Source organism: Tinamus guttatus, unplaced genomic scaffold (assembly GCF_059628265.1).
Source record: "Tinamus guttatus ecotype Peru unplaced genomic scaffold, ASM5962826v1 Tinamus_guttatus_pri_ptg000817l, whole genome shotgun sequence".
NCBI lineage: Eukaryota > Metazoa > Chordata > Aves > Tinamiformes > Tinamidae > Tinamus > Tinamus guttatus.
This window is the reverse complement of record NW_028289351.1, coordinates 91,801-117,704: the sequence shown is the minus strand read 5'-3', so window position 1 is coordinate 117,704 and position 25,904 is coordinate 91,801. Positions and strand designations below refer to the sequence as shown.

The 25,904-nt window shown below is 48.1% G+C and overlaps 4 protein-coding genes across 5 annotated transcripts; 1 reads left to right on the top strand and 3 right to left on the bottom strand.

The window, feature by feature from the left end:
• Positions 1-4,113: 4,113 nt before the first annotated feature.
• Positions 4,114-6,176, top strand: LOC104564614 (olfactory receptor 52B2-like). 2 transcript variants are annotated; one of them, XM_088537599.1, is made up of 3 exons: positions 4,114-4,148; positions 4,795-4,835; positions 5,236-6,176. In XM_088537599.1, exons 2-3 carry the CDS (start codon positions 4,823-4,825, stop codon positions 6,174-6,176), a joined length of 954 nt encoding a protein of 317 aa, XP_088393725.1. In that variant the 5' UTR covers positions 4,114-4,148; positions 4,795-4,822. The 2 variants fall into 2 exon arrangements, with proteins under 2 accessions (XP_088393725.1, XP_010209553.2); XM_010211251.2 differs by lacking the exons at positions 4,114-4,148; positions 4,795-4,835 and having other exon boundaries at positions 5,226-6,176.
• A 2,269-nt stretch (positions 6,177-8,445) lies between these two features.
• LOC104564613 (olfactory receptor 51A4-like) lies at positions 8,446-9,325 on the bottom strand. Its single transcript, XM_088537590.1, has 2 exons — positions 9,002-9,325; positions 8,446-8,605 (listed from the first exon to the last, which is right to left on the bottom strand). Exons 1-2 carry the CDS (start codon positions 9,319-9,321, stop codon positions 8,446-8,448), a joined length of 480 nt encoding a protein of 159 aa, XP_088393716.1. The 5' UTR covers positions 9,322-9,325.
• A 5,556-nt stretch (positions 9,326-14,881) lies between these two features.
• LOC148591439 (olfactory receptor 51G2-like) lies at positions 14,882-15,835 on the bottom strand. The gene has a single exon (XM_088537589.1). The coding sequence runs from the start codon at positions 15,833-15,835 to the stop codon at positions 14,882-14,884; it is 954 nt and encodes a 317-aa protein (XP_088393715.1).
• Positions 15,836-21,327: 5,492 nt separating this feature from the next.
• Positions 21,328-22,281, bottom strand: LOC148591438 (olfactory receptor 51G2-like). The gene has a single exon (XM_088537588.1). It carries the CDS (start codon positions 22,279-22,281, stop codon positions 21,328-21,330), a length of 954 nt encoding a protein of 317 aa, XP_088393714.1.
• Positions 22,282-25,904: the final 3,623 nt, after the last annotated feature.

Sequence of the window (25,904 nt, the reverse complement as noted above, 5' to 3'; positions counted from 1 at the left end):
TGATGTGAAATGTATTATACTTTTGGTACTCCTCCTTTAGAGATACAATCCCACATGACCCTTCAAATATTCCATAAGAATTTTATTCTTTCCTTTAGGAGAGGGACCAAAATCAGGCAAAAAGAGGATTTAGAATAGGGGGGAACCAGCATGGGAAAACAGAGTTGCAGGGGATAAAAGGGGCCAAGCAAGTGTAAATGAGCAGGTGGTCAGTGTGCTTATCTGGCTGCTGCAGGCTATCCTGGCTTCCCATTAAACCTCATTTCTTGATATTTTCTGAGTGAGTGGATCTCTTTGCACAGGGATATGTGTGGCATTTCCCAGCAAACTTCAAGCTGGACTAACGGGTGAGTAGGAGGAGACCGGAATCTGGAATGATCCAAGAGTGGAGCTGGAGACTGGGGAAATATGGATCCAGGCACAGAGTCTGGACAGATCCATGGTCTGTTCCAGGGTTGGATGGGCCACGAGAGTGGCTGCAAACGCAGCAAGGGTGAGTGTCCTGTGCTGATCCGCGGGAGCAGAGGAACAGGACTGAGCTGCATAGTCCCTGTGAGTGCTGCTGGTGTCCACACGCTGTCTGCAAAGGCTTGGCCCTCTGCAATGGTCCTTTCAGGTGGTCACATGTGTAGTGAGCAAATACGGGCTTTTCTGTGTGGCTATGCATGCTCAGCATGGACCTGCCAACTCGCATAGCAGAAAACAGACTGAAAGGGAGAAAATCCTGAGTATTCACGTGCCCCAGGTTTGCCTTCCTTTAGTTGTCAACATTTACCACCTGTAGGTGAACTTTCAGGCTTGCAAAACCAGAATGACACTGAGTACTTACACATAAATCCCATACTTTAAGAACCCCATATGTGATGCAATGAGACCAGCACTGCCAGACTACTGCAATTCTCTGGATTGAGATGGTCCCGACATGGCCCGAGGGGCAGAATTGGCCCTGGGGAGACCGAGCTGGTCAGCAGCTGTTTGTGCTTCCACCTTTGCATGTGAAGCAGAGGATGAGGGTGGGCACATGCAGCAGGGTCAGGTCTGGCAAGGTTTGCTGGGTCAAGCACTGCACGTCTGCCTGGCCTGGCCCAAGGACCTGGATCCCCCGTGTTTGCAGAAGTCGCTTCCAAGGGCAAACGACAAGCAAGGGCAGTGCTTTATGCAAAGGGGTGACTTCAGAGCTCTTAAAGAGCAAACAAAAGCACTGCCTCTTCTTTAATACATAAGTTTTTAAAACACACTGGGGCTTTACTCATTTCACCTTGCATGCTTTGCCTGAGTTTGGCTGCAGCACCACATTTTTGGCATGGCTGCTTCCCTCCAGACCAATACTCTGCCTTCCTCTCGCTGCTTCCTCCCGACCTGCAAAATGGATTTATTGCCACTTGAGCTAATGGAGCAGCACTGATGGAAAAAGCATATTTTCTCTTTCACAATCCAGGAGGAGCAGACACATCTGGAGGGTCTTTTTTAATCGTTTGCAAAATGAAATGTTTTTGTGGTTTCCCATGGATTGTGCACACAGCACCACAGCAGGGAGATTCACCCTGATCTTGGGAAACACTGTCACTAGGAAGTGATAAATACCTAAAACCTAGAGGATACTTGCAGCTTTTCCAGGCTCCAAGACAAGGTCACACATCTCTATAGCCCACAAGGACAGACCTAGATGTGCTGAAATGGCAGCATGCTGTGGGTGCTAAAGGCTTGCACAGACTCAGAGAGCAAAGGCAGATTCACAGGAGGAAGATCCTTGGATGCCAGAATAACATCTCTGGCAGAGGAGGCCCCTGCGCTCTTGCTGCTGGCATGAGCACAGCAGAGAGGCATCCCCGCTTGCTTGCCTTGCTCTTAACCCCTTCCCTCGGCATCGTGGTGGCTCCGAGGTTGCACAGACCTCGGTGCGGCTCCAGCAGCTGCGCTCTGCTCGTGCCTGTTGCTTGCACTCGCTGCAAGGTCCCGCGGGGTCTCTTGCCGTGGGGCCGCTCGTTCCACCGAGCTGCAGGCGCTGGCTTCTGCACGGCTCGTGGCCTCCCTCTGCCGGGTGCAGACCCTGCAGGCTGCATGCCGGGCTCGCAAGAATGGGGTGGGCATGCCCATGTCCATGCACGAGTTAACAAGAGAGCCAGGCGATGCTGCCACACAGCCCATCCACAACTTCCATGTCTGCACCTTCACTGAAAGTTTGATTGTCCTTTTCCCGCTATCATTTTTTTTTCTGAAACAATGAGAAAGTCTAGATATAAGGAGGTCCTCTCCTAACTGCCTTACTGGAGACATTAAGGGTGCCTGTGCAGAGACCAGCACACACCTCCCCGTGACAATGGCTGCTGCTTCCACACAGCAGCTGTGCCTTCATTTTGAAGGCTGGAAACACAAAAGCCAAGAAACACCAAACTTCTGTGCCAGCTTTTCAGACCTGTCCATTAAGCTCGGGGACTAGGACTGGTTCTGGAGCACAACGGTTCTTTTGCCCAACAGAGAAGCTGCAGTAGGAGAGGTAGTCTGGATCTTGGGTAAATCAGCAAGAAAACTGTACCTGCCTATGCCACAGTATGTATCAAACGGGTCTTTGAGGACATATTTAATTAAAACCATGCATTTTTGCACTGGAGTCTGTCTGAGCCAGGGGTTGTCTGTCACAGCACCTGTGCTGGGGCTGGGCAATCAAAAAGCAAGTGCATGGTAACAGTTGATGACAAGGAGGTTTGCAAATGCCCCATTTTTCAAGAGCTTGAAAATCTATTTCAGAAATGTATATTCTTAAGCTATCAGCTCACCGTTTTCTTGATTCAAAGAAAGATATATAAAAAAAATTCTAGCTAAAGGCAATCTGTTTGCTTTTATTTCATCTCCTAAAACTACTTTTAGTGCTCAATTTAAGGCCCCCAAGTTTGACTTTCCTCCTGATTTTATTAGCTTCCATTCTCCCACATGCTCTCTCTGCTCACCCACCTGTTCCCCATTCCTGCTCTTTATTAATATTGGATTTTCTTTATGTCTCCAAAGAGAGTCCTTGCAAAGTACAAGCCAATGCTGAACACTGAGACCTAGGATGGCTGTGAAAAGAAGCTGCGGAGACCAGACACATTACTGTATTAATCAGAGTGATGCTGGAAGCAGCAGCATCTGCATGCCCACACGGGAGGCAGAGGAAGGCTGGAGACAGTGAGCACAACAAGTCCTTTAGCACCACTGCAGCATTAGCTGCAAGAGATCAGGATCAGCATCACTCATCCATGTGTCTTAAGCTGTCCCATCTCATCTTCATCCCTCCATGAAGAAGGTGATGGTACTCTGATGACTTGATGCGCTCTCCCTCGTGCCATACCGTGGAAACCATGGTGGGGTATCTGTCATCAGGCAGTGCAGATAAAAGAAATTCCTATGAAAAATACTTTCATTCTGTATATCTTTCACCTCTTCTGTTCACTCGGTGCAGACTGGAGCTCTGCAGCTCCCAGTTGCATGTGAGCTCCCCCAGGAGTCAGGGGACTGTATAAATATCGCCACCTCCTGCTTCTCTCTCCGCTCTGGCTCCGAGGCAGCTCTCCTCAATCCCAGCTGTCCCGGGAGCAGGTGAGTCACTTGCACAAGCTCTTATTTAGCAGGTTTCGGTGACTGAGGTGCCTGATTTGAGTAAGGAGGTAAAGTTCTGCATCCAGGACCTGGTAATGAGGGCTACCAGCAAAACTTAAGAGTGGCATGCTTTTATGCTTATGCTATGCTTTGTAAAGCACAAGTCATTCACTATTAAAAAACTATGCAAAATTGTTTAAAGAAAAACTGAATGTCCTTAGAATTAGAGAAATTCTCAGAATAAAACATGTTTTTCAGTCCTTTCAGCAGAGATGAGACCTAACTTTAGACTAATCGCCTGAGGTTTTATTTATATATATATATGTATGTATTTATTGCAGGGAAGGGCATTCAGAAAAGCAAGAAAATATCAGCTAAGGCCTGAGCTAAGGTGGCCAGACAGGCGATTGCCAACCAGGACAGTCTGGGATGCAGACGTAGTTTCTAGCTGTCTGTGGAGAGCTCATGGTTCTTCTTCATAGCCTGGATGATGCTACCCTCACTGCTAGCTTTGTCCTTTTACTGGAAATACTGCAAATTCTGGGCTGGGCTGTGCAACTCCCAGCAGAGATGCAAGCAGAGATGAAAGTTACAATGTAGCACGAGCTAGAAAAAGTACAACAGCCCTTTTCCCTGGTCACTGGTGTGCCTACAGAGGACTCAGCACATGCAAGCTCCAGGCATGCTGGAGATGGAGACGAGCTTGTTCACTGCATGTGTTGAGGGACGACACAGGCAGATATAACACAGTTAGGGACACCCACGAGGCAGCACTGCCGACATTTTTGGGAACTGGGTTTCATCCAGCTGCGGTGTCAGTGGCTACTCAGATTTTCGTGCAATTTTGGGTATCTAGCATGGGAAAACAATGAGGATCCTGAGTTTCCTTGCTTGAAATCTGTGCCAGAATTGTGACGCTCACCTCTGCCCCAGCAGCCTTGCCCTGCCTTAGCCCTTAGCTCCCGGACTTGCCTTGCAGTTCAGCAGCTATCCTGTGTTCCCTGCACACTCTCTCTCCTGGAGCCTACCTACTCTGCGGGTGCTGATTTTATGCTCTGATTTGTTTTGCACAGACTCCTGGATTCTGCTTTCATACCGATGGGCTACTGCCATCAGTAAACAACACGGGATGCTGCGCAAGCAGCCTCTGACTTGCATCATCATCTGATGTCCTGCAAATGTGATGGGAATGAACAAGTGAGCAGAGAGTGAGGAGAGTAGTGAGGCAGGTACTGAAAATTTTAGTATGTTGTATAAAATCAGGGTCTGTCAGGGCCAACTCATCAGCTGCCTTTGGGAAGCTGCAAAACAAAAGCACAATTAATGACTGCAGTTCAAGCTAGTGGGGCTGGATTCCTCTCCCTCGCTCTTGCGCTGATTTGTGAACTTTGGTAATCCCTTCTCTGAATTTCCTTTCTGAGTCTATAAAATACTGACCCCTTCATTTATTGCTTGGTTTGGAGCCAATATCTCAAGTAGGCTTGGGTGGGGGCAGTGATTTTTCCAAATCACTTCAGAAGGTACAGAAGGAAAGTTCTCCTGCCTCCTCCACGTGTATGCTTGTGATTTCTAGGCTGTGACACCACCACTACCCACTGGTTTTTGGTTACAGGTAAGACACCCTAAACCAGTTTAGATCTCCTCCTGTGATGGCACCTGTCAACCATACCAGCTTGTGGCCTGTCTCCTTCCTTCTGATGGGCATCCCAGGCCTGGAGGAGCTGCACATCTGGCTTTCCATCCCATTCTGCCTCATGTACATCGCTGCTGTCTTTGGCAACTCCATCCTCTTCTTTGTTATCGTGGTGGAGCAAAGCCTCCATGAGCCAATGTACCTCTTCCTGGCCATGTTGGCTGTGACAGATCTTGTATTATCCTCCTCCACAGTGCCCAAAGCCCTGAGCATATTCTGGTCCCTCTCCAAGGAGACGTCTTTCCATGCCTGCCTCACCCAGATGTTCTTTGCACACGTAAGCTTCATTGCGGAGTCCACCATCCTGCTGGCCATGGCCTTCGACCGCTATGTGGCCATCTGCAACCCACTGCGGTACGCCGCAGTGTTCACACACTCCGTGATGGCAAAGATCGGGCTAGCGACCATTGCTCGGGGCTTCTCTGTGATTTTCCCAACAATCTTCCTCCTTCGGAGGCTGCCATACTGTGGACACAAGGTCATGCTGCACAGCTACTGCGAGCACATGGGCATCGCCCGTCTGGCCTGTGCTGACATTGCCGTGAACATCTGGTACGGCTTTGCCATCACCCTTCTCTCACCAGGATTGGACCTCATGCTCATTGGGGTGTCATACATCCTCATCCTCAGGGCTGTCTTCAGGCTGTCCTCCAAGGAGGCCCAGCTCAAGGCTGTCAGCACCTGCAGCTCTCATGTCTGCGTTATAGTCATGTTCTACACACCAGCATTTTTCTCATTTTTTACTCACCGTTTTGGTCACAATATCCCCAGCCACATTCACATCCTCTTGGCCAACCTCTATATGCTCCTACCACCCATGCTCAACCCCATTGTTTACACAATGAAAAACAAGCTAATTAGAGAAAAAGTGTCCCGAATATTCTTTAAGTGTTGGCAATGGCGCTGACAGGAATGTTATTCCTTTGAGAGAAAAGTACAGACGTTTTCTGCAGCACAAAAGCAGTCTATATGCATGTGAAACCATATGCTTTTCTCCTCCTTTTAGACTCCACTTAGTATCATTGCTGCTTAGATATCCCAAAAGTAAATCATGCCACTAAGTGAAAAAGGAGAAATCAGGAGGGATCCATAGGCCTGAGTCATGCCTGATGTAAACTAATGTGATGCCAGCACCACCAGATCTTTATCGATTGGTTTGAGTTGGACCTGTGCATATATGAAGTGCACATTTTTTTACCAGCATCTGCCATCAGCTCCCTTTTGGGAGCCTATTTATGCATCTGGTGTCTCAAATTTGTCTGTAAATATCATAAATATTATCCCAAGCACAAGTTGGGAAAAATATTTTCTTTTGGACTAAATGCAGGAATTACTAATCTATTTTCTCTGACCTCTTTGACACAAACTAGATAAACATAATCAATCCTTTCCCCTTTACTGGCCCTTCCTACAACCAGCCCTGCTCTCTAATTTATAACAGTTGGAGAGCTGGCCCCAGATGATATCTTTCTCAGGAAGAAAAAAATTAACCCTCCCCCCCACACACACCCTGCCCCCCCATACAAAAATTATAAAAAATTGAGCAAATTATTGGTGATGCAAAAATGTATCTTCCCACAAGCATTCATGCTGGAGATGTCGTTCCATGAGCATCAGGAGCCATGAAGGCTATTTTCCCATTGCTCTGCATCCCCATAGCAAGTAAGGGTAGGATCTGCCTTTTCTGGACACTTTCAGACTTTTTTTTTCAGAGGGCCCTCGGATCTCTGTGACTCTTCCTGCTTCGTGAGTTTTGGTGGAAAATAACCAGCAGGTTAAAGGCTTTAGCGAGAAATTACAGACAGACACAGGCACATGAGGTTTACTTGCTTTGACTTATGCAAGAAGGTGAATTAGGTATATAGAGAATATCAAAATTGGAAGAACAGTGTAGTTGATAGGGAGTAAAATAAATAATAATGTAGGAACTGTTGCAGATTCACAAAAAAACAAAACATAGAAAAAATCCACAACCAAGAGAATGAAGGACTTTAAAAGATACTTTAAAGAAGTGAAAAAAAAGAGAAATTAAAAGATTAGTCAGTGTATGGACAATGAAAATGTCAAACATGGTGCAAGTGTTCAGGGAATGTTTCTAGTTGAGGACAAAGCCAGATGCTAAAACTTCATCATATGCAGATGATGAAATATTTTCCTTCTATTAGTCTCCAAAGATGTTAAAGCCATAACTACAGGAACTGAGTGGAACCTGCAGCTGCAGGTGACTGGCATTTAAGAGGCTTAAGAGAACTGGAACATAAAATGATGTCATGTGCACGCATTTCTCCTCACATAATGACCTCCTGCTCCATTACCAGAGTCAGGCTGGCCAGGTTGCAGAAGGAAATGCCTGTTAATTGTCCAAAGCCAAATCTTGAGCTCAAGAATCTGGAGGACCCAGGTGTGGTCCTGGCCCAAAGGATTACTCACACTTGACCGAGTGTGGGCTTGTGCCAGAAAAGATATCTGCTTTTCGACTCAGTAGGTCCCATTTGGTGGTCCCGGACAGTTCCCAGTTTAATGGCACCCTTGGCAAGGGCATACTCCAATTTGACAAACCAGACATTTCCTGTGCTCTCCTCTCTAGCCCCCTTTTAAGGGGATTCACTGCCCTAGTGAGCAGGTTGAAGCCCTCTGCAACGCTTGGACCAAAGTCCATGGCCCTTAGATGTGGGAGAGTTAAGGGAAAGGGAGAAATAAGGGCAGAGCAAGGAGCTGGGCTATTTGATATTATGGAAGGCAAAGACGGGATCCTATTTCTTTGAGGACTGGTCTGTGCACAACCACACTATAGGGGAAAATATGAATTTCTCTACCATTTATGAATTAAAGTTTAATGAAGTATTCATTAGTTTATTTCTCAGGTACAGCAGGCAGAACATGATATTCCAGGAGACACTGTCATAAGAAGAAAAAGCAATGCAAAATATTACATTTGTTTCAATCATTTATGCAGCTAGATCACTTGGGATCATAAATATTTCTTCTTATTAATTAAAAGTTATTGTGTGCAAGGCCAGCACTCATTTGTGATCAGTAAAATGTCACACCTGTCAACCCTTAGCAGGTTTCTCCAGTCAACAATAGGCAATGAATTTTTCCATCTGCTTCTAACCTCTGTCATGTCTGTGCAAACACACTGAGATCCTACAGCTCCAGTGCAGCTGAGGCCACAGCTACGGAGTCACATCCAGCTTCCTGCGCAGCTTTCGGATGATGCATGTACGGATCTGCTTGGTTTTCACACTGTACACAATGGGGTTCATCAGTGGTGGGACCAGCAAGTAGATGTTGGCTGTGATGATGTGAACAGTGGGAGAGGCATTTTGGGCAAACCTGTGAATCATTGAGAGACCAATCATTGGGATGTAGAAGATGAGGACAGCGCAGATGTGGGAAATGCAGGTGTTCAAGGCCTTGGAACGCTGCTCCTTGGAGGCAATCTTCAGCACAGTGATGAGGATCATCATGTAAGACACAACGAGGAAGAGAGAGTCCAGAGCCACTGAGGAAAGAATAACTGTTAGGCCATAAATGCTACTGATTCTCCTGTCTGATTGGGCCATCCTGATGATATCCTGGTGCAGACAAAAAGAGTAGGAAAGAACATTTATTTTGTGGTATTGCATTCTCTTCAAAAGAACGGAAGCAGGGAACACCAAGAGTACCGCCCGGATGGTCAAGCCCATTGCAATCTTGGTGACCACTGAGTTTGTGAGGATGGATGTATACCTCAGGGGCTCCCGGATGGCAACAAAGCGGTCAAAAGCCATGGCCACGAGCACAGCTGATTCAATGACGGAGAAGGTGTGGATGAAATACATCTGGATAAGGCATGCATCAAAGTGGATGACTCTGTAATTGAACCAGAAGACACTCAACATTGATGGCAGGGTGGAAAAGGAGAGGCCCAGGTCAGAGAGTGCCAGCATGGAGAGGAAGTAGTACATGGGCTCATGGAGGGCCTGCTCCGTTCTGATAATGAAGAGGATGGTGCAGTTCCCCACAAAGGCTGTGAGATACATGGAGCAAATTGGGATGGAGATCCACATGTGGACATGCTCCAGACCAGGCAGCCCAGTCAGAAGAAAGACAGGAGAAGTGGGAAATGAATCATTAGGTGAAGGCATAGCATCAACTAAGAGTCCTGTTAATTTTGAAGTTACTGTCCCCTGTAATACAAACCACACTGTAACAATCAACAACAAGAAACAGACCTCAGAAAACAGAGTGTTTCCAGCCATCAAGATGGCATCCTGGTGGTTATTATAAATTTCTAATTTAGTGGTAACTGGGAAATATATTTTGAGACCCACAGACTAAAAAGACTGAAAAACATCACCATAAAGTCATTAGAACTTTACCATACCAAATCATGAGGTAACGTGGAGGATCATTGAGTGACCGAGGTGAGAAGGGACCTCTGGAAGCCTCTGGTCTAATTCCTGCTCAGAGCAGAGCCCAATTCAAAGGTGCAGCTGCTTGCTTAGTGCTCTACCCACATGAGCTACAAAGACCTCTAAATCCAGGCATTAAAGAATGCCTCCCCTCCCAGTGTTTGACCGACTGCAGGGGGAAAGTTTTCTTCTTATATCTAAAAGGAATTTCCCCAGCTCCAGCTTCAGCTGTTCTCTCAGTTGTCCCACATAGTTTTTATTACCACCTCCAACCTCCTCTTCAGGAGCTGGGACCACCCTGAGGCACAGAAAACAATCTCTTCTTGGAGATATCGCTTCCAGTCAGTTGGGAGTCCCTCTTTCCTATCACAAAAGTCATTTTTCTATCTTTTGCCTATTTCCCATGGAACTAAAAATGCCCTTTCCTGTCAGGCTTGATTGTCTCTCTAACCATTAGGTTTGAATGTATTTTTATCAGCAGCATGAAACCCACCCTTTCAAGGGGAAGGATACAGAGATAAGCATCCATGATCTTGTTGAGCTTCCCATCAGTAACCAAGAACCAATGGAGAGCCTGGAAGACTAGAGCACCGATCCACAAGCAGACACTGGATGGATGGACACTCAGGCGGAAACACTTTCTTACCTGAATCACAGAGGCTCCCTCTGAACGGTGCAACACACTCAGAGCCTTCTGCTCGTCATGCTCTCCAGAGCATGAACGTGACGTGCCTTGAATGGGAGGAACATGCTCCTCTGCAAGAGGTTTATAATGAAGCTCTGTGATGCCTCCAGTGACTTATTCAGCTGGGAACTGCAGATGATATTTACTGCTTTGAACAGCAAATCCCCCTTAGCAGAGCATAAACAGTGACACACTCCTGTGAATTAAATCAATTTAGATGCTTGGAGATCTTGCTGCTGCAGATCACCCTTGGCATAGTGGTTGCATCTTGTGGTAGAGGGAACTTCCCCAGACTCTGCTCATCCCTTTCTTCCATCCTTTGAAAGCTATCTTTCAAATCCACCCTAGGATGCAGAGATTTCTTTTTGCTTTAAAATACTGTGCTGAAACACAGTTATCATTTGAGACTGAGGAATCAGAGGCCCCTCAGGGAGCCTGCAGAGTATTGGAGCCAGCTGGAGCAATGAAACATGATCACTTATTTAGGGATTGCATCAGGGCAGCCTTAAAGCTGGAATTCCCTCCAGAAAGAGCAGCAACACACAGGGATGGGTCAGGCACTTCCCTGTGTCCAGAAGTGCTTTAGATGGCTCCAAATGCCCATCCCCATGGGAGAAGCAGAATAGAGAATCAGGACAACCTGCTGGGACCACCACACAGCACCAGCACCAGGAGTGATCTCTAGGACAGGGCCGAGCTGCCTTGTGTCCTGATTTACAAGCTCAGGAATGTTGTTGAAATGTTAAAACACAAGCTGTCCTTCTGCTTCCTACCCAGATTGCTCATTAAACAGAGCAATCAGGGACTTTTTTGCATGACAGGCCCAGTGTCCATTTGCTGGTAAGATGACATTTTAATGCTGCCTATTGGGACAAGGCCACATAGTGCCCAAGGGCCATGGCCAAAAGCGCAACGGACTCCCTAAAGGGACACAAATGGACACTGAGGAAACATGGAATTGAATCCGTTTCCCTGACACTAACCCAGAAAGTCCTCATTGCAGTTGGTACTGTAAACAGAGACAACCTCAACTGGGTGACAGTGGCACTAGAGAGGACACAGATGCTGGTCTCATGAGGGACTGGTTCACAGCAGCACAGAGGAGAGTCCCATCTGCTGCTGTCAGGAGTGATGCAGTAATGGGGATCCAGCTGGCCGGAGGTGGCTTCCAACCATGGCTGGTCCACCTGCCAGGGTGGCCACGCTTGGATGGAGAATGTCAGGACTGGACGCAGTCATAGAATCATAGAATGCTTAGGGTTGGAAGGGACCTCTAGGGATCATCTAGTCCAACCCCCTGCACACGCAGGGTCACCTAGAGCACGTGGCACAGGACTGCGTCTAAGCAGGTTTGAAGATCTCCAGAGAAAGAGACTCCACAACCTCTCTGAGCAGCCTGTTCCAGTGCTCTGGCACCCTCACTGGGAAGAAATTCTTCCTTGAGTTCCTGTGGAACTTTTGATGCTTTCCTCTGCGGCCGTTTCCTCTAGTTCTGTTGGTGGCCACCAGGGAAAGAGGCCAGCACCATCCTCCTCACTGCCTCCCTTGAGGTACTTCTAGACACTGCTTAGGTCCCCTCTCAGCCTTCTCTTCTCCAGCTGATCAGGCTCAGCTCCCTCAGCCTCTCCTCGTAGGGCAGATGTTCCAGGCCCCTGATCATCCTCGTAGCCCTGCGCTGGACTCTCTCCAGCAGCTCCACATCCCTCTTGTCCTGTGGAGCCCAGAACTGGACACAGTACTCCAGGTGCGGCCTCACCAGGGCTGAGTAGAGGGGCAGGATCACCTCCCTCAACCTGCTGGAGATGCTCTTCCCAATGCACGCAAGGATCCCATTGGCCTTCTTGGCCACAAGGGCACACTGCTGCCTCATGGTCAACTTGTCGTACACCATGACGCCCAGGTTCCTCTCTGGGACCTCTCACAGTTCTGTGCCATGTGCTCTAGGTAACCCTGCGTGTGCAGGGGCGTTGGACTAGATGACCTCTAGAGGTCCCTTCCAACCTTAAGCATTCTGTGATTCTATGATTCTATGATTCTTGTGTCCAGGCTCTGTACTTCATGGGAGCTAGCCTTAGCAGTAAAGACAGGCACAAAGAAGGCATTTAACAACTCTGCCTTCTCTGTGAGCTCCGTCACCAAGGCACCCTCCTTGTTCAACAGTGGACTAACATTTTCCCTAGTCTTCCTCCTGCTGCTAATGTCTGTATAGAAGCCCTTCCTGTTGCCCCTGACATCTCTCGCTAATTCTAATTCCAAATGGGCCTTGGCCTTCCTTGTTGCATCCCTGCATTCCCTGACAGTATTCCTATATACTTCCCATGTGGCCGGGCCCTTCTTCCACATTACGTACAGGCTCTTTTTCTCATTAAGTTTACCCAACAGCTCCTTGATCATCCACACATGTCTCCTGCCCGCCCTGCTCAACTTCTTTCTTGTAGCAATGCACCAATCCTGAGCTTGGAGGAAGCGGTGTTTGAATATTAGTCAACTGTCCTGGACCCTTATTCCTTCTAGGACCCTGACCGAGGGGATTCCTCCAAGGAGCTCCCTGAAGAAGTCGGTTAGCTCTCTTAAAGTCCAGGGATGCAATCCTACTTCTTCCCCAGCTTCCTCCTCAATGGATCGTGAATTCCAACACCTCATAGTCCCTGCAGCCAAAACTGCCCCCAACCTTTGCATTTCCCACTAGACTATCTCTGTTTGTTAGTATCAGGCCTAGCAGCGCCCCCCTGCCTTGTTGCCTCCTCAACCACCTGCATCAAGAAGTTATCTGCAATGTTCTACAGGAACCTCCGGGACTGTCTGTTCCCAGCTGTGAGATCATCCCAGCAGACATCAGGGTGGTTGATATCCCATGTAAGGACCAGGGCCTGGGATCGTGAGGCTTGCTGCAGCTGCCTGTAGAAGGCCTCATCCACTTCCTCCCCCTGGTCAGGAGGCCTGTAGTAAATGCCCACGACAGTGTCGCCCCTGTTGGCTGCCCTTTAATCCTCACCCACAGGCTCTTGACCTGCGCTTTGTCCTCCCCTGTGCTGAGCTCTGTGCATTCCAGTTGCTCTGTCACGTAAAGAGCAGCTCCACCACCTCGCCTTCCTGGCCTGTCCTTCCTGAAACCCTAAAGCCATCCATGGCTGTGTTCCAGTCATGACAGCTGTCCCACTATGTCTCAGTAACTGCAATGAGATCACAGCCCTGCAATCACACTGTGTCTCCAATTCCCCTTGTTTATTCCCCATGCTGCACGCATTTACACAGAGGCATTTGAGTTGGGCTCCCAATGCGCCTCTCATTCTAGCTGGGGCAGCTGCAACTTGACTATGTGGGCCTTCCGTTCTCATGTTTTGTCATTTAGCCTCTTCAGGCTTAGGGCACCCTTCACAGGCTATAGAGTTAGGCTGCTGTGAGTGACATGACAGGTCATCACCTCCCTTATCACCTGCTTCCCTGATGATACCCCACTCCCGCCTCCTCAGATCTAGTTTAAAGCCTTCTCGATAAGCCCTGGTAGCTCATGATGCAGGGCTCTCTTCCCGCTTCGAGAAAGATGGATCTCATTAGATGCCATGTAAGGCTTACTTTGCCAAAGAAACCAAAACTGTGGTGATGACACAAGCCATGGAGCCACATCTTGATGGACTGTATCTTCCTGTTTCTTTCTATATTGTTGCCAGCACTGGGAAGAATGATAGAGAATATGACCTGCGTGCCTGAGTTCCTGATCATCTGCCCCAATTCCCTAAAGGCCTTTTTGATTGTTTTCAGGCTACATGTTGCTGCTTCTCCTCCTCCCACATGTAGGACCATCAATGGATAATAGCCTGTGGGTTGAAAGCATGGGTGAGCATTGGTCAGCCCAACTTGATGGCATGTCTCACAACTTATCCAGCTGGACTGAGGTGATTTCTTCTGAAGGAATACAGCCTCAAGGAATCCCCTTGTGAAATCCTCTGCAGACCCTCAGACCTGCTTTGGAAAAGGGATTCTTGCCTGAGACACCACATTTCCTTTCACTCTCTCTCACCTTTAACTCTCCACCTGACCCACTCAGAAGGACTCTTCCTGTTGATAATGCGTTCTGGCTTGTTGATTACTGCATTCTCCATAACACTACTGCAAATGGCTAATATTTTCCGGCTCCATATAGATAGAAGGATCCAGCACTCTGTCATTTAGGTTTTAAACTTTTTTGAAGTGTTTTTTGTATATTTATTTATTTCTCAGGCATAGTTTGGATAACACAATTCTTCACGCAACATTTTCAAAATAAAATACAATGCAACATATTACAATTATTTCAGCTATTTATGCAGCTAGATCAGCTGGGGTCATACACATTTCTTCTTGTTAATGACATCTGATTGTGTGCGAGGCCAGCACTCACATGTGATCAGTAAAATGGCACAGGTGTCAACCCTTAGCAGGTTTCTCCAGTCAACACCAGGCAATGAATTTGCCCATTTGCTTTTAACCTCTGTCATGTCTGTGCAAACACATTGAGATCCTACAGCTCCAGTGCACCTGAGGCCACAGCTATGGAGTCACATCCAGCTTCCTGCGCAGCTTTCTGAAGATGCATGTACGGATCTGCTTGGTTTTCACACTATATACAATGGGGTTCATCAGTGGTGGGACCAGCAAGTAGATGTTGGCTGTGATGATGTGAACAGTGGGAGAGGCATTTTGGGCAAACCTGTGAATCATAGAGAGACCAATCATTGGGATGTAGAAGATGAGGACAGCGCAGATGTGGGAAATGCAGGTGTTCAAGGCCTTGGAACGCTGCTCCTTGGAGGCAATCCTCAGCACAGTGATGAGGATCATCATGTAAGACACAACGAGGAAGAGAGAGTCCAGAGCCACTGAGGAAAGAACAACTGTTAGGCCATAAATGCTACTGATTCTCCTGTCTGATTGGGCCACCCTCATGATATCCTGGTGTAGACAAAAAGAGTAGGAAAGAACATTTATTTTGTGGTATTGCATCCTCTTCAAAAGAAAGGAAGCAGGGAACACCAAGACTACCGCCCGAATGGTCAAGCCCATTGCGATCTTGGTGATCACTGAGTTTGTGAGGATGGATGTATACCTCAGGGGCTCCCGGATGGCAACAAAGCGGTCAAAAGCCATGGCCAGGAGCACAGCTGAATCAATCATGGAGAAGGTATGGATGAAATACATCTGGACGAGACATGCATCAAAGTGGATGGCTCTGTAATTGAACCAGAAGACACTCAACATTGATGGCAGGGTGGAAAAGGAGAGGCCCAGGTCAGAGAGTGCCAGCATGCAGAGGAAGTAGTACATGGGCTCATGGAGGGTCTGCTCCGTTCTGATAATAAAGAGGATGGTGCAGTTCCCCACAAAGGCTGTGAGATACATGGAGCAAATTGGGATGGAGATCCACATGTGGACATGCTCCAGACCAGGCAGCCCAGTCAGAAGAAAGACAGGAGAAGTGGGAAATGAATCATTAGGTGAAGGCATAGCATCAACTGATAGTCCTGTTAATTTTGAAGTTACTGTCCCCTGTAATACAAACCACACTGTAACAATCAACGACAAGAAACAGACCTCATAAAACACAGTGTTTCCAGCCATCAAGATGGCATCCTGGTGGCTATTATAAATTTCTAATTTCAGTGGTAACTGGGAAATATATTTTGAGACCCACAGACTAAAAAGACTGAAAAACATCGCCATAAAGTCATTAGAAATTTACCATACTGAATCATGAGGTAACGTGGAGGATCATTGAGTGACCGAGGTGAGAAGGGACCTCTGGAAGCCTCTAGTCTAATTCCTGCTCAGAGCAGAGCCCAACTCAAAGGTGCAGCTGCTTGCTCTGTGCTCTACCCACATGAGCTTCAAAGACCTCTAAATCCAGGCATTAAAGGATGCCTCCCCTCCCAGTGTTTGACCGATGGCAGGGGGAAAGTTTTCTTCTTGTATCTAAAAGGAATTTCCCCAGCTCCAGCTTCAGCTGTTCTCTCAGTTGTCCTGCATAATTTTTATTACCACCTCCAACCTCCTTTTCAGGAGCTGGGACCACCCTGAGGCACAGAAAACAATCTCTTCTTGGAGATATCACTTCCAGTCAGTTGGGAGTCCATCTTTCCTATCACAAAAGTCATTTTTCTATCTTTTGCCTATTTCCCATGGAACTAAAAATGCCCTTTCCTGTCAGGCTTGATTGTCTCTCTAACCATTAGGTTTGAATGTATTTTTATCAGCAGCATGACACCCACCCTTTGAAGGGGAAGGATACAGAGATAAGCATCCATGATCTTGTTGAGCTTCCCATCAGTAACCAAGAACCAATGGAGACCCTGGAAGACCGGAGCACCGATCCACAAGCAGACACTGGATGGATGGACACTCAGGCGGAAACACTTTCTTACCTGAATCACAGAGGCTCCCTCTGAACGGTGCAACACACTCAGAGCCTTCTGCTCGTCATGCTCTCCAGAGCATGAACGTGACATGCCTTGAATGGGAGGAACATGCTCCTCTGCAAGAGGTTTATAATGAAGCTCTGTGATGCCTCCAGTGACTTATTCAGCTGGGAACTGCAGATGATATTTACTGCTTTGAATGGCAAATCCCCCTTAGCAGAGCGTAAACAGTGACACACTCCTGTGAATTAAATCAATTTAGATGCTTGGAGATCTTGCTGCTGCAGGAACCCCTTGGTATAGTGGTTGCATTTTGTGGTAGAGGGAACTTCCCCAGACTCTGCTCATCTCTTTCTTCCTTCCTTTGAAAGCTATCTTTCAAATCCATCCTAGGATGCAGAGATTTCTTTTTGCTTTAAAATACTGTGCTGAAACACAGTTATTATTTGAGACTGAGGAATCAGAGACCCCTCAGGGAGCCTGCAGAGTATTGGAGCCAGCTGGAGCAATGAAACATGATCACTTATTTAGGGATTGCATCAGGGCAGCCTTAATGCTGGAATTCCCTCCAGAAAGAGCAGCAACACACAGGGATGAGTCAGGCACTTCCCTGTGTCCAGAAGTGCTTTAGATGGCTCCAAATGCCCATCACCATGGGAGAAGCAGAATAGAGAATTAGGACAATCTGCTGGGACCACCACACAGCACTAGCACCAGGAGTGATCTCTAGGACAGGGCCAAGCTGCCTTGCGTCCTGCTTTACAAGCTCGGGAATGTTGTTGAAATGTTAAAACACAAGCCGTCCTTCTGCTTCCTACCCAGACTGCTCACTAAACAGAGCAATCAGGGACTTTTTTGCATGACAGGCCCAGTGTCCATTTGCTGGTAAGATGACACTTTAATGCTGCCTATTGGGACAAGGCCACATAGCGCCCAAGGGCCATGGCCAGAAGCACCACGAACTCCTTGTAGGGGCACAATGGACACTGAGGACACATGGAATTGAATCCATTTCCCTGACACTAACCCAGAAAGTCCTCATTGCAGTTGGTACTGTAAACAGAGACAACCTAAACTGGGTGACAGTGGCACTAGAGAGGACACAGATGCTGGTCTCATGAGGGACTGGTTCACAGCAGCACAGAGGAGAGTCCCATCTGCTGCTGTCAGGAGCGATGCAGCAATGGAGATCCAGCTGGCCAGAGGTGGCTTCCAACCATGGCTGGTCCACGTGCCAGGGTGGCCAAGCGTGGATGGAGAATGTCAGGACTGGACGCAGTCATAGAATCACAGAATCATGGAATGCTCAAGGTTGGAAGGGACCTCTAGGGATCATCTAGTCCAACCCCCTGCACACGCAGGGTCACCTAGAGCACGTGGCAAAGGACTGCGCCCAAGCGGGTTTTGAAGATCTCCAGAGAAGGAGACTCCACAACCTCTTTGGGCAGTCTGTTCCAGTTCTCTGCAACCCTCACTGTTAACAAAATTTTCCTTAATTTTCTGTGGAACTTTTGATGCTTTGGTCTGTGGCCGTTTCCTCTAGTTCTGTTGGTGGCCACCAGTGAAAAGAGGCCGGCCCCATCCTCCTCACTGCCTCCCTTGAGGTACTTCTAGACACTGCTCAGGTCCCCTCTCAGCCTTCTCTTCTCCAGCTGAACAGGCCCAGCTCCCTCATCCTCTCCTCATAGGGCAGGTGTTCCAGGCCCCTGATCATCCTTGTTGCCCTGCGCTGGACTCTCTCCAGCAGCTCCACATCCCTCTTGTCCTGTGGAGCCCAGAACTGGACACAATACTCCAGATGCGGCCTCACCAGGGCTGAGTAGAGGGGCAGGATCACCTCCCTCGACCTGTTGGAGACGCTTTTCCCAATGCACGCAAGGATCCCATTGGCCTTCTTGGCCATGAGGGCAGACTGCTGCCTCACGGTCAACTCGTCATACACCATGACGCCCAGGTTCCTCTCTGGGACCTCTCACAGTCCTGTGCCACGTGCTCTAGGTGACCCTGCGTGTGCAGGGGCGTTGGACTAGATGACCTCTATAGGTCCCTTCCAACCCTAAGCATTCTGTGATTCTATGATTTTATGATACTTGTACCTGGGCTCTGTAGTTCATGGGAGCTAGTCTTAGCAGTAAAGACAGGCACAAAGAAGGCCTTTAACAACTCTGACTTCTCTGTAAGCTCTGTCACCAAGGCACCCTCCTTGTTCAACAGTGGACTAACGTTTTCCCTAGTCTTCCTCTTGCTGCTCATGTCTGTATAGAAGCCCTTCCTGTTGCCCTTGAAATCTCTCACTAACTCTAATTCCAAATGGGCCTTGGCCTTCCTCGTTGCATCCCTGCATTCTCTGACAGTATTCCTATATACTTCCCATGTCTCCAGGCCCTTCTTCCACATTACATACATGCTCTTTTTCTCATTAAGTTTACCCAACAGCTCCATGTCCATCCACACAGGCCTCCTGCCCGCCTTGCCCAACTTCTTTCTTGTAGCAATGCACCAATCCTGAGCTTGGAGGAAGCGGTGTTTGAATATTAGTCAACTGTCCTGGACCCTTATTCCTTCTAGGACCCTGACCTAGGGGATTCCTCCAAGGAGCTCCCTGAAGAAGTCGGTTAGCTCTCTTAAAGTCCAGAGATGCAATCCTACTTCTTCCCCAGTTTCCTCCTCACAGGATCGTGAATTCCAACACCTCATGGTCCCTGCAGCCAAAACTGCCCCCAACCTTCACATTTCCCACTAGACTATCTCTCTTTGTTAGTATCAGGTCTAGCAGGACCCCCTCCTTGTTGGCTCCTCAACCACCTGCATCAAGAAGTTATCTGCAATGTTCTACAGGAACCTCCGGGACTGTCTGTTCCCAGCTGTGAGATCATCCCAGCAGACATCAGGGTGGTTGATATCCCATGTAAGGACCAGGGCCTGGGATCGTGAGGCTTGCTGCAGCTGCCTGTAGAAGGCCTCATCCACTTCCTCCCCCTGGTCAGGAGGCCTGTAGTAAACGCCCACGACAGTGTCGCCCCTGTTGGCTGCCCTTTAATCCTCACCCACAGGCTCTTGACCCGCGCTTTGTCCTCCCCTGTGCTGAGCTCTGTGCATTCCAGTTGCTCTGTCACGTAAAGAGCAGCTCCACCACCTCGCCTTCCTGGCCTGTCCTTTCTGTAAAGCCTAAAGCCATCAATGGCTGTGTTCCAGTCATGACAGCTGTCCCACTATGTCTCAGTAATTGCAATGAGATCACAGCCCTGCAATCACACTGTGTCTCCAATTCCCCTTGTTTATTCCCCATGCTGCACGCATTTACACAGAGGCATTTGAGTTGGGCTCCCAATGCGCCTCTCATTCTAGCTGGGGCAGCTGCAACTTGACTATGTGGGCCTTCCGTTCTCATGTTTTGTCATTTAGCCTCTTCAGGCTTAGGGCACCCTTCACAGGCTATAGAGTTAGGCTGCTGTGAGTGACATGACAGGCCATCGCCTCCCTTATCACCTGCTTCCCTGATGATACCCCACTCCCGCCTCCTCAGATCTAGTTTAAAGCCTTCTCGATAAGCCCTGATAGCTGAAGGGGCAGGCCTCTCTTCCCCCTTTGAGAAAGATGGATCTCATTAGATGCCATGTAAGTCTTCCTGTTGCCAAAGAAACCAAAATTGTGGCGATGACACAAGCCATGGAGCCACATCTTGATGGACTGTATCTTCCTGTTTCTTTCTATATTGCTGCCAGCACTGGGAAGAATGATAGAGAATATGACCTGCGTGCCTGAGTTCCTGATCATCTGCCCCAATTCCCTAAAGGCCTTTTTGATTGTTTTCAGGCTACATGTTGCTGCTTCTCCTCCTCCCACATGTAGGACCATCAATGGATAATAGCCTGTGGGCCGAAAGCATGGGTGAGCATTGGTCAGCCCAACTTGATGGCATGTCTCACAACTTATCCAGCTGGACTGAGGTGATTTCTTCAGAAGGAATACAGCCTCAAGGAATCCCCTTGTGAAATCCTCTGCAGACCCTCAGACCTGCTTTGGAAAAGGGATTCTTGCCTGAGACACCACATTTCCTTTCACTCTCTCTTACCTTTAACTCTCCACCTGACCCACTCAGAAGGACTCTTCCTGTTGATAATGCGTTTTGGCTTGTTGATTACTGCATTCTCCATATCACTACTGCAAATGGCTAATATTTTCCGGCTCCATATAGATAGAAGGATCCAGCACTCTGTCATTTAGGTTTTAAACTTTTTTGAAGTATTTTTTGTATATTTATTATTTTCTCAGGCATAGTTTGGATAACACAATTCTTCACGCGACATTGTCAAAATAAAATGCAATGCAACATACTACAATTATTTCAGCTATTTATGCAGCTAGATCAGCTGGGGTCATACACATTTCTTCTTATTAATGACATCTGATTGTGTGCGAGGCCAGCACTCACATGTGATCAGTAAAATGGCACAGGTGTCAACCTGTGGCAGGTATCTCCAGTCAACACCAGGCAATGACTTTGCCCATCTGCTTTTAACCTCTGTCATGTCTGTGCAAACACACTGAGATCCTACAGCTCCAGTGCAGCTGAGGCCACAGCTACGGAGTCACATCCAGCTTCCTGCGCAGCTTTCTGAAGATGCATGTACGGATCTGCTTGGTTTTCACACTATATACAATGGGGTTCATCAGTGGTGGGACCAGCAAGTAGACATTGGCTGTGATGATGTGAACAGTGGGAGAGGCATTTTGGGCAAACCTGTGAATCATAGAGAGACCAATCATTGGGATGTAGAAGATGAGGACAGCGCAGATGTGGGAAATGCAGGTGTTCAAGGCCTTGGAACGCTGCTCCTTGGAGGCAATCCTCAGCACAGTGATGAGGATCATCATGTAAGACACAACGAGGAAGAGAGAGTCCAGAGCCACTGAGGAAAGAACAACTGTTAGGCCATAAATGCTACTGATTCTCCTGTCTGACTGGGCCACCCTTATCATATCCTGGTGTAGACAAAAAGAATAGGACAGAATGTTTACCGTGTGATATTGCATCCTCTTCAGAAGAAAGGGTCCCGGGAACACCAAGAGTACCGCCCGAATGGTCAAGCCCATTGCGATCTTGGTGACCACTGAGTTTGTGAGGATGGATGTATACCTCAGGGGCTCCTGGATGGCAACAAAGCGGTCAAAAGCCATGGCCACGAGCACAGCTGAATCAATCATGGAGAAGGTATGGATGAAATACATCTGGACGAGACATGCATCAAAGTGGATGGCTCTGTAATTGAACCAGAAGACACTCAACATTGATGGCAGGGTGGAAAAGGAGAGGCCCAGGTCAGAGAGTGCCAGCATGCAGAGGAAGTAGTACATGGGCTCATGGAGGGTCTGCTCCATTCTGATAATGAAGAGGATGGTGCAGTTCCCCACAAAGACTGTGAGATACATGGAGCAAATTGGGATGGAGATCCACATGTGGACATGCTCCAGACCAGGCAGCCCAGTCAGAAGAAAGACAGGAGAAGTGGGAAATGAATCATTAGGTGAAGGCATAGCATCAACTGAGAGTCCTGTTAATTTTGAAGTTACTGTCCCCTGTAATACAAACCACACTGTAACAATCAACGACAAGAAACAGACCTCATAAAACAGAGTGTTTCCAGCCATCAAGATGGCATCCTGGTGGTTATTATAAATTTCTAATTTCAGTGGTAACTGGGAAATAGATTTTGAGACCCACAGACTAAAAAGACTGAAAAACATCGCCATAAAGTCATTAGAACTTTACCATACCAAATCATGAGGTAACGTGGAGGATCATTGAGTCACCGAGGTGAGAAGGGACCTCTGGAAGCCTCTAGTCTAATTCCTGCTCAGAGCAGAGCCCAACTCAAAGGTGCAGCTGGTTGCTCTGTGCTCTACCCATATGAGCTTCAAAGACCTCTAAATCCAGGCATTAAAGAATGCCTCCCCTCCCAGTGTTTGACCGATGGCAGGGGGAAAGTTTTCTTCTTGTATCTAAAAGGAATTTCCCCAGCTCCAGCTTCAGCTGTTCTCTCAGTTGTCCTGCATAATTTTTATTACCACCTCCAACCTCCTCTTCAGGAGCTGGGACCACCCTGAGGCACAGAAAACAATCTCTTCTTGGAGATATCGCTTCCAGTCAGTTGGGAGTCCCTCTTTCCTATCACAAAAGTCATTTTTCTATCTTTTGCCTGTTTTTCTATGTTTTGCCTGTTTGCCTGGAACTAAAAATGCCCTTTCCTGTCAGGCTTGATTGTCTCTCTAACCATTAGGTTTGAATGTATTTTTATCAGCAGCATGAAACCCACCCTTTGAAGGGGAGGGATACTGAGATAAGCATCCATGATCTTGTTTAGCTTCCCATCAGTAACCAAGAACCAATGGAGACCCTGGAAGACCGGAGCGCTGATCCACAAGCAGACACTGGATGGATGGACACTCAGGCGGAAACACTTTCTTACCTAAATCACCGAGGCTCCCTCTGAACGGTGCAACACACTCAGAGCCTTCTGCTCGTCAGGCTCTCCAGAGCATGAACGTGACGTGCCTGGAATGGGAGGAACATGCTCCTCTGCAAGAGGTTTATAATGAAGCTCTGTGATGCCTCCAGTGACTTATTCAGCTGGGAACTGTAGATGATATTTACTGCTTTGAATGGCAAATCCCCCTTAGCAGAGCATAAACAGTGACACACTCCTGTGAATTAAATCAATTTAGATGCTTGGAGATCTTGCTGCTGCAGATCACCCTTGGCATAGTGGTTGCATCTTGTGGTAGAGGGAACTTCCCCAGACTCTGGTCATCCCTTTCTTCCTTGCTTTGAAAGCTATCTTTCAAATCCATCCTAGGATGCAGAGATTTCATTCTGCTTTAAAATACTGTGCTGAAACACAGTTATCATTTGAGACTGAGGAATCAGAGGCCCCTCAGGGAGCCTGCAGAGTATTGGAGCCAGCTGGAGCAATGAAACATGATCACTTATTTAGGGATTGCATCAGGGCAGCCTTAAAGCTGGAATTCCCTCCAGAAAGAGCAGCAACACACAGGGATGGGTCAGGCACTTCCCTGTGTCCAGAAGTGCTTTAGATGGCTCCAAATGCCCATCACCATGGGAGAAGCAGAATAGAGAATCAGGACAACCTGCTGGGACCACCACACAGCACCAGCACCAGGAGTGATCTCTAGGACAGGGCCAAGCTGCCTTGCGTCCTGCTTTACAGGCTCAGGAATGTTGCTGAAATGTTAAAACACAAGCTGTGCTTCTGTTTCAAACCCCAATTGCTCACTAAACAGAGCACTTGGGGACTTTTTTGCATGACAGGCCCAGTGTCCATTTGCTAGTAAGATGACATTTTAATGCTGCATTTTGGAACAAGACCACATAGCGCCCAAGGGCCATGGCCAGAAGCACCACGAACTCCTTGAAGGGGCACAAATGGACACTGAGGAAGCATGGAATTGAATCAGTTTCCCTGACACTAACCCAGAAAGTCCTCATTGCAGTTGGTACTGTAAACAGAGACAACCTAAACTGGGTGACAGTGGCACTAGAGAGGACACAGATGCTGGTCTCATGAGGGGTTTGTTCACAACAGCACAGAGGAGAGTCCCATCTGCTGCTGTCAGGAGTGATGCAGCAATGGGGATCCAGCTGCCTGGAGGTGGCTTCCAACCATGGCTGGTCCACCTGCCAGGGTGGCCATGAGTGGATGGAGAATGTCAGGACTGGACGCAGTCATAGAGTCATAGAATCATAGAATGCTCAAGGTTGGAAGGGACCTCTAGGGATCATCTAGTCCAACCCCCTGCACACGCAGGGTCACCTAGAGCACATGGCACAGGACTGCGTCCAAGTATGTTTGGGAGATCTCCAGAGAAGGAGACTCCACAACCTCTCTGAGCAGTCTGTTCCAGTGCTCTGCCACCCTCACTGTTAAAAAAAATTTCCTTAAGTTCCTGTGGAACTTTTGATGCTTTGGTCTGTGGCCGTTTCCTCTAGTTCTGTCGGTGGCCAGCAGTGAAAAGAGGCCGGCCCCATCCTCCTCACTGCCTCCCTTGAGGTACTTCTAGACACTGCTCAGGTCCCCTCTCAGCCTTCTCTTCTCCAGCTGAACAGGCCCAGCTCCCTCAGCCTCTCCTCATAGGGCAGATGTTCCAGGTCCCTGATCATCCTCGTAGCCCTGCGCTGGACTCTCTCCAGCAGCTCCACATCCCTCTTGTCCTGTGGAGCCCAGAACTGGACACAATACTCCAGATGTGGCCTCACCAGGGCTGAGTAGAGGGGCAGGATCACCTCCCTCGACCTGTTGGAGACGCTCTTCCCAATGCACCCCAGGATCCCATTGGCCTTCCTGGCCACAAGGGCACACTGCTGCCTCATGGTCAACTTGTCGTACACCATGATGCTCAGGTTCCTCTCTGGGACCTCTCACAGTCCTGTGCCACATGCTCTAGGTAACCCTGCGTGTGCAGGGGCGTTAGACTAGATGACCTCTAGAGGTCCCTTCCAACCTTGAGCATTTTGCGATTCTATGATTCTACGATTCTTGTGTCCTGACTCTGTAGTTCATGGGAGCTATCCTCTGCAGTAAAGACAGGCACAAAGAAGGCATTTAACAACTCTGCCTTCTCTGTAAGCTCTGTCACCACGGCACCCTCCTTGTTCAACAGTGGACTAACATTATCCCTAGTCTTCCTCCTGCTGCTGATGTCTGTATAGAAGCCCTTCCTTTTGCCCCTGACATCTCTCGCTAATTCTAATTCCAAATGGGCCTTGGCCTTCCTTGTTGCATCCCTGCATTCTCTGACAGTATTCCTATATACTTTCCATGTGGCCGGGCCCTTCTTCCACATTACATACATGCTCTTTTTCTCATTAAGTTTACCCAACAGCTCCTTGCCCATCCACGCAGGTCTCCTGCCCGCCTTGCTCAACTTCTTTCTTATAGCAATGCACCAATCCTGAGCTTGGAGGAAGCAGTGTTTGAATATTAGTCAACTGTCCTCGACCCTTATTCCTTCTAGGACCCTGACCGAGGGGATTCCTCCAAGGAGCTCCCTGAAAAAGTCGAAGTTAGCTCTCTCAAAGTCCAGGGATGCAATCCTACTTCTTCCCCAGCTTCCTCCTCACAGGATCGTGAATTCCAACTCCT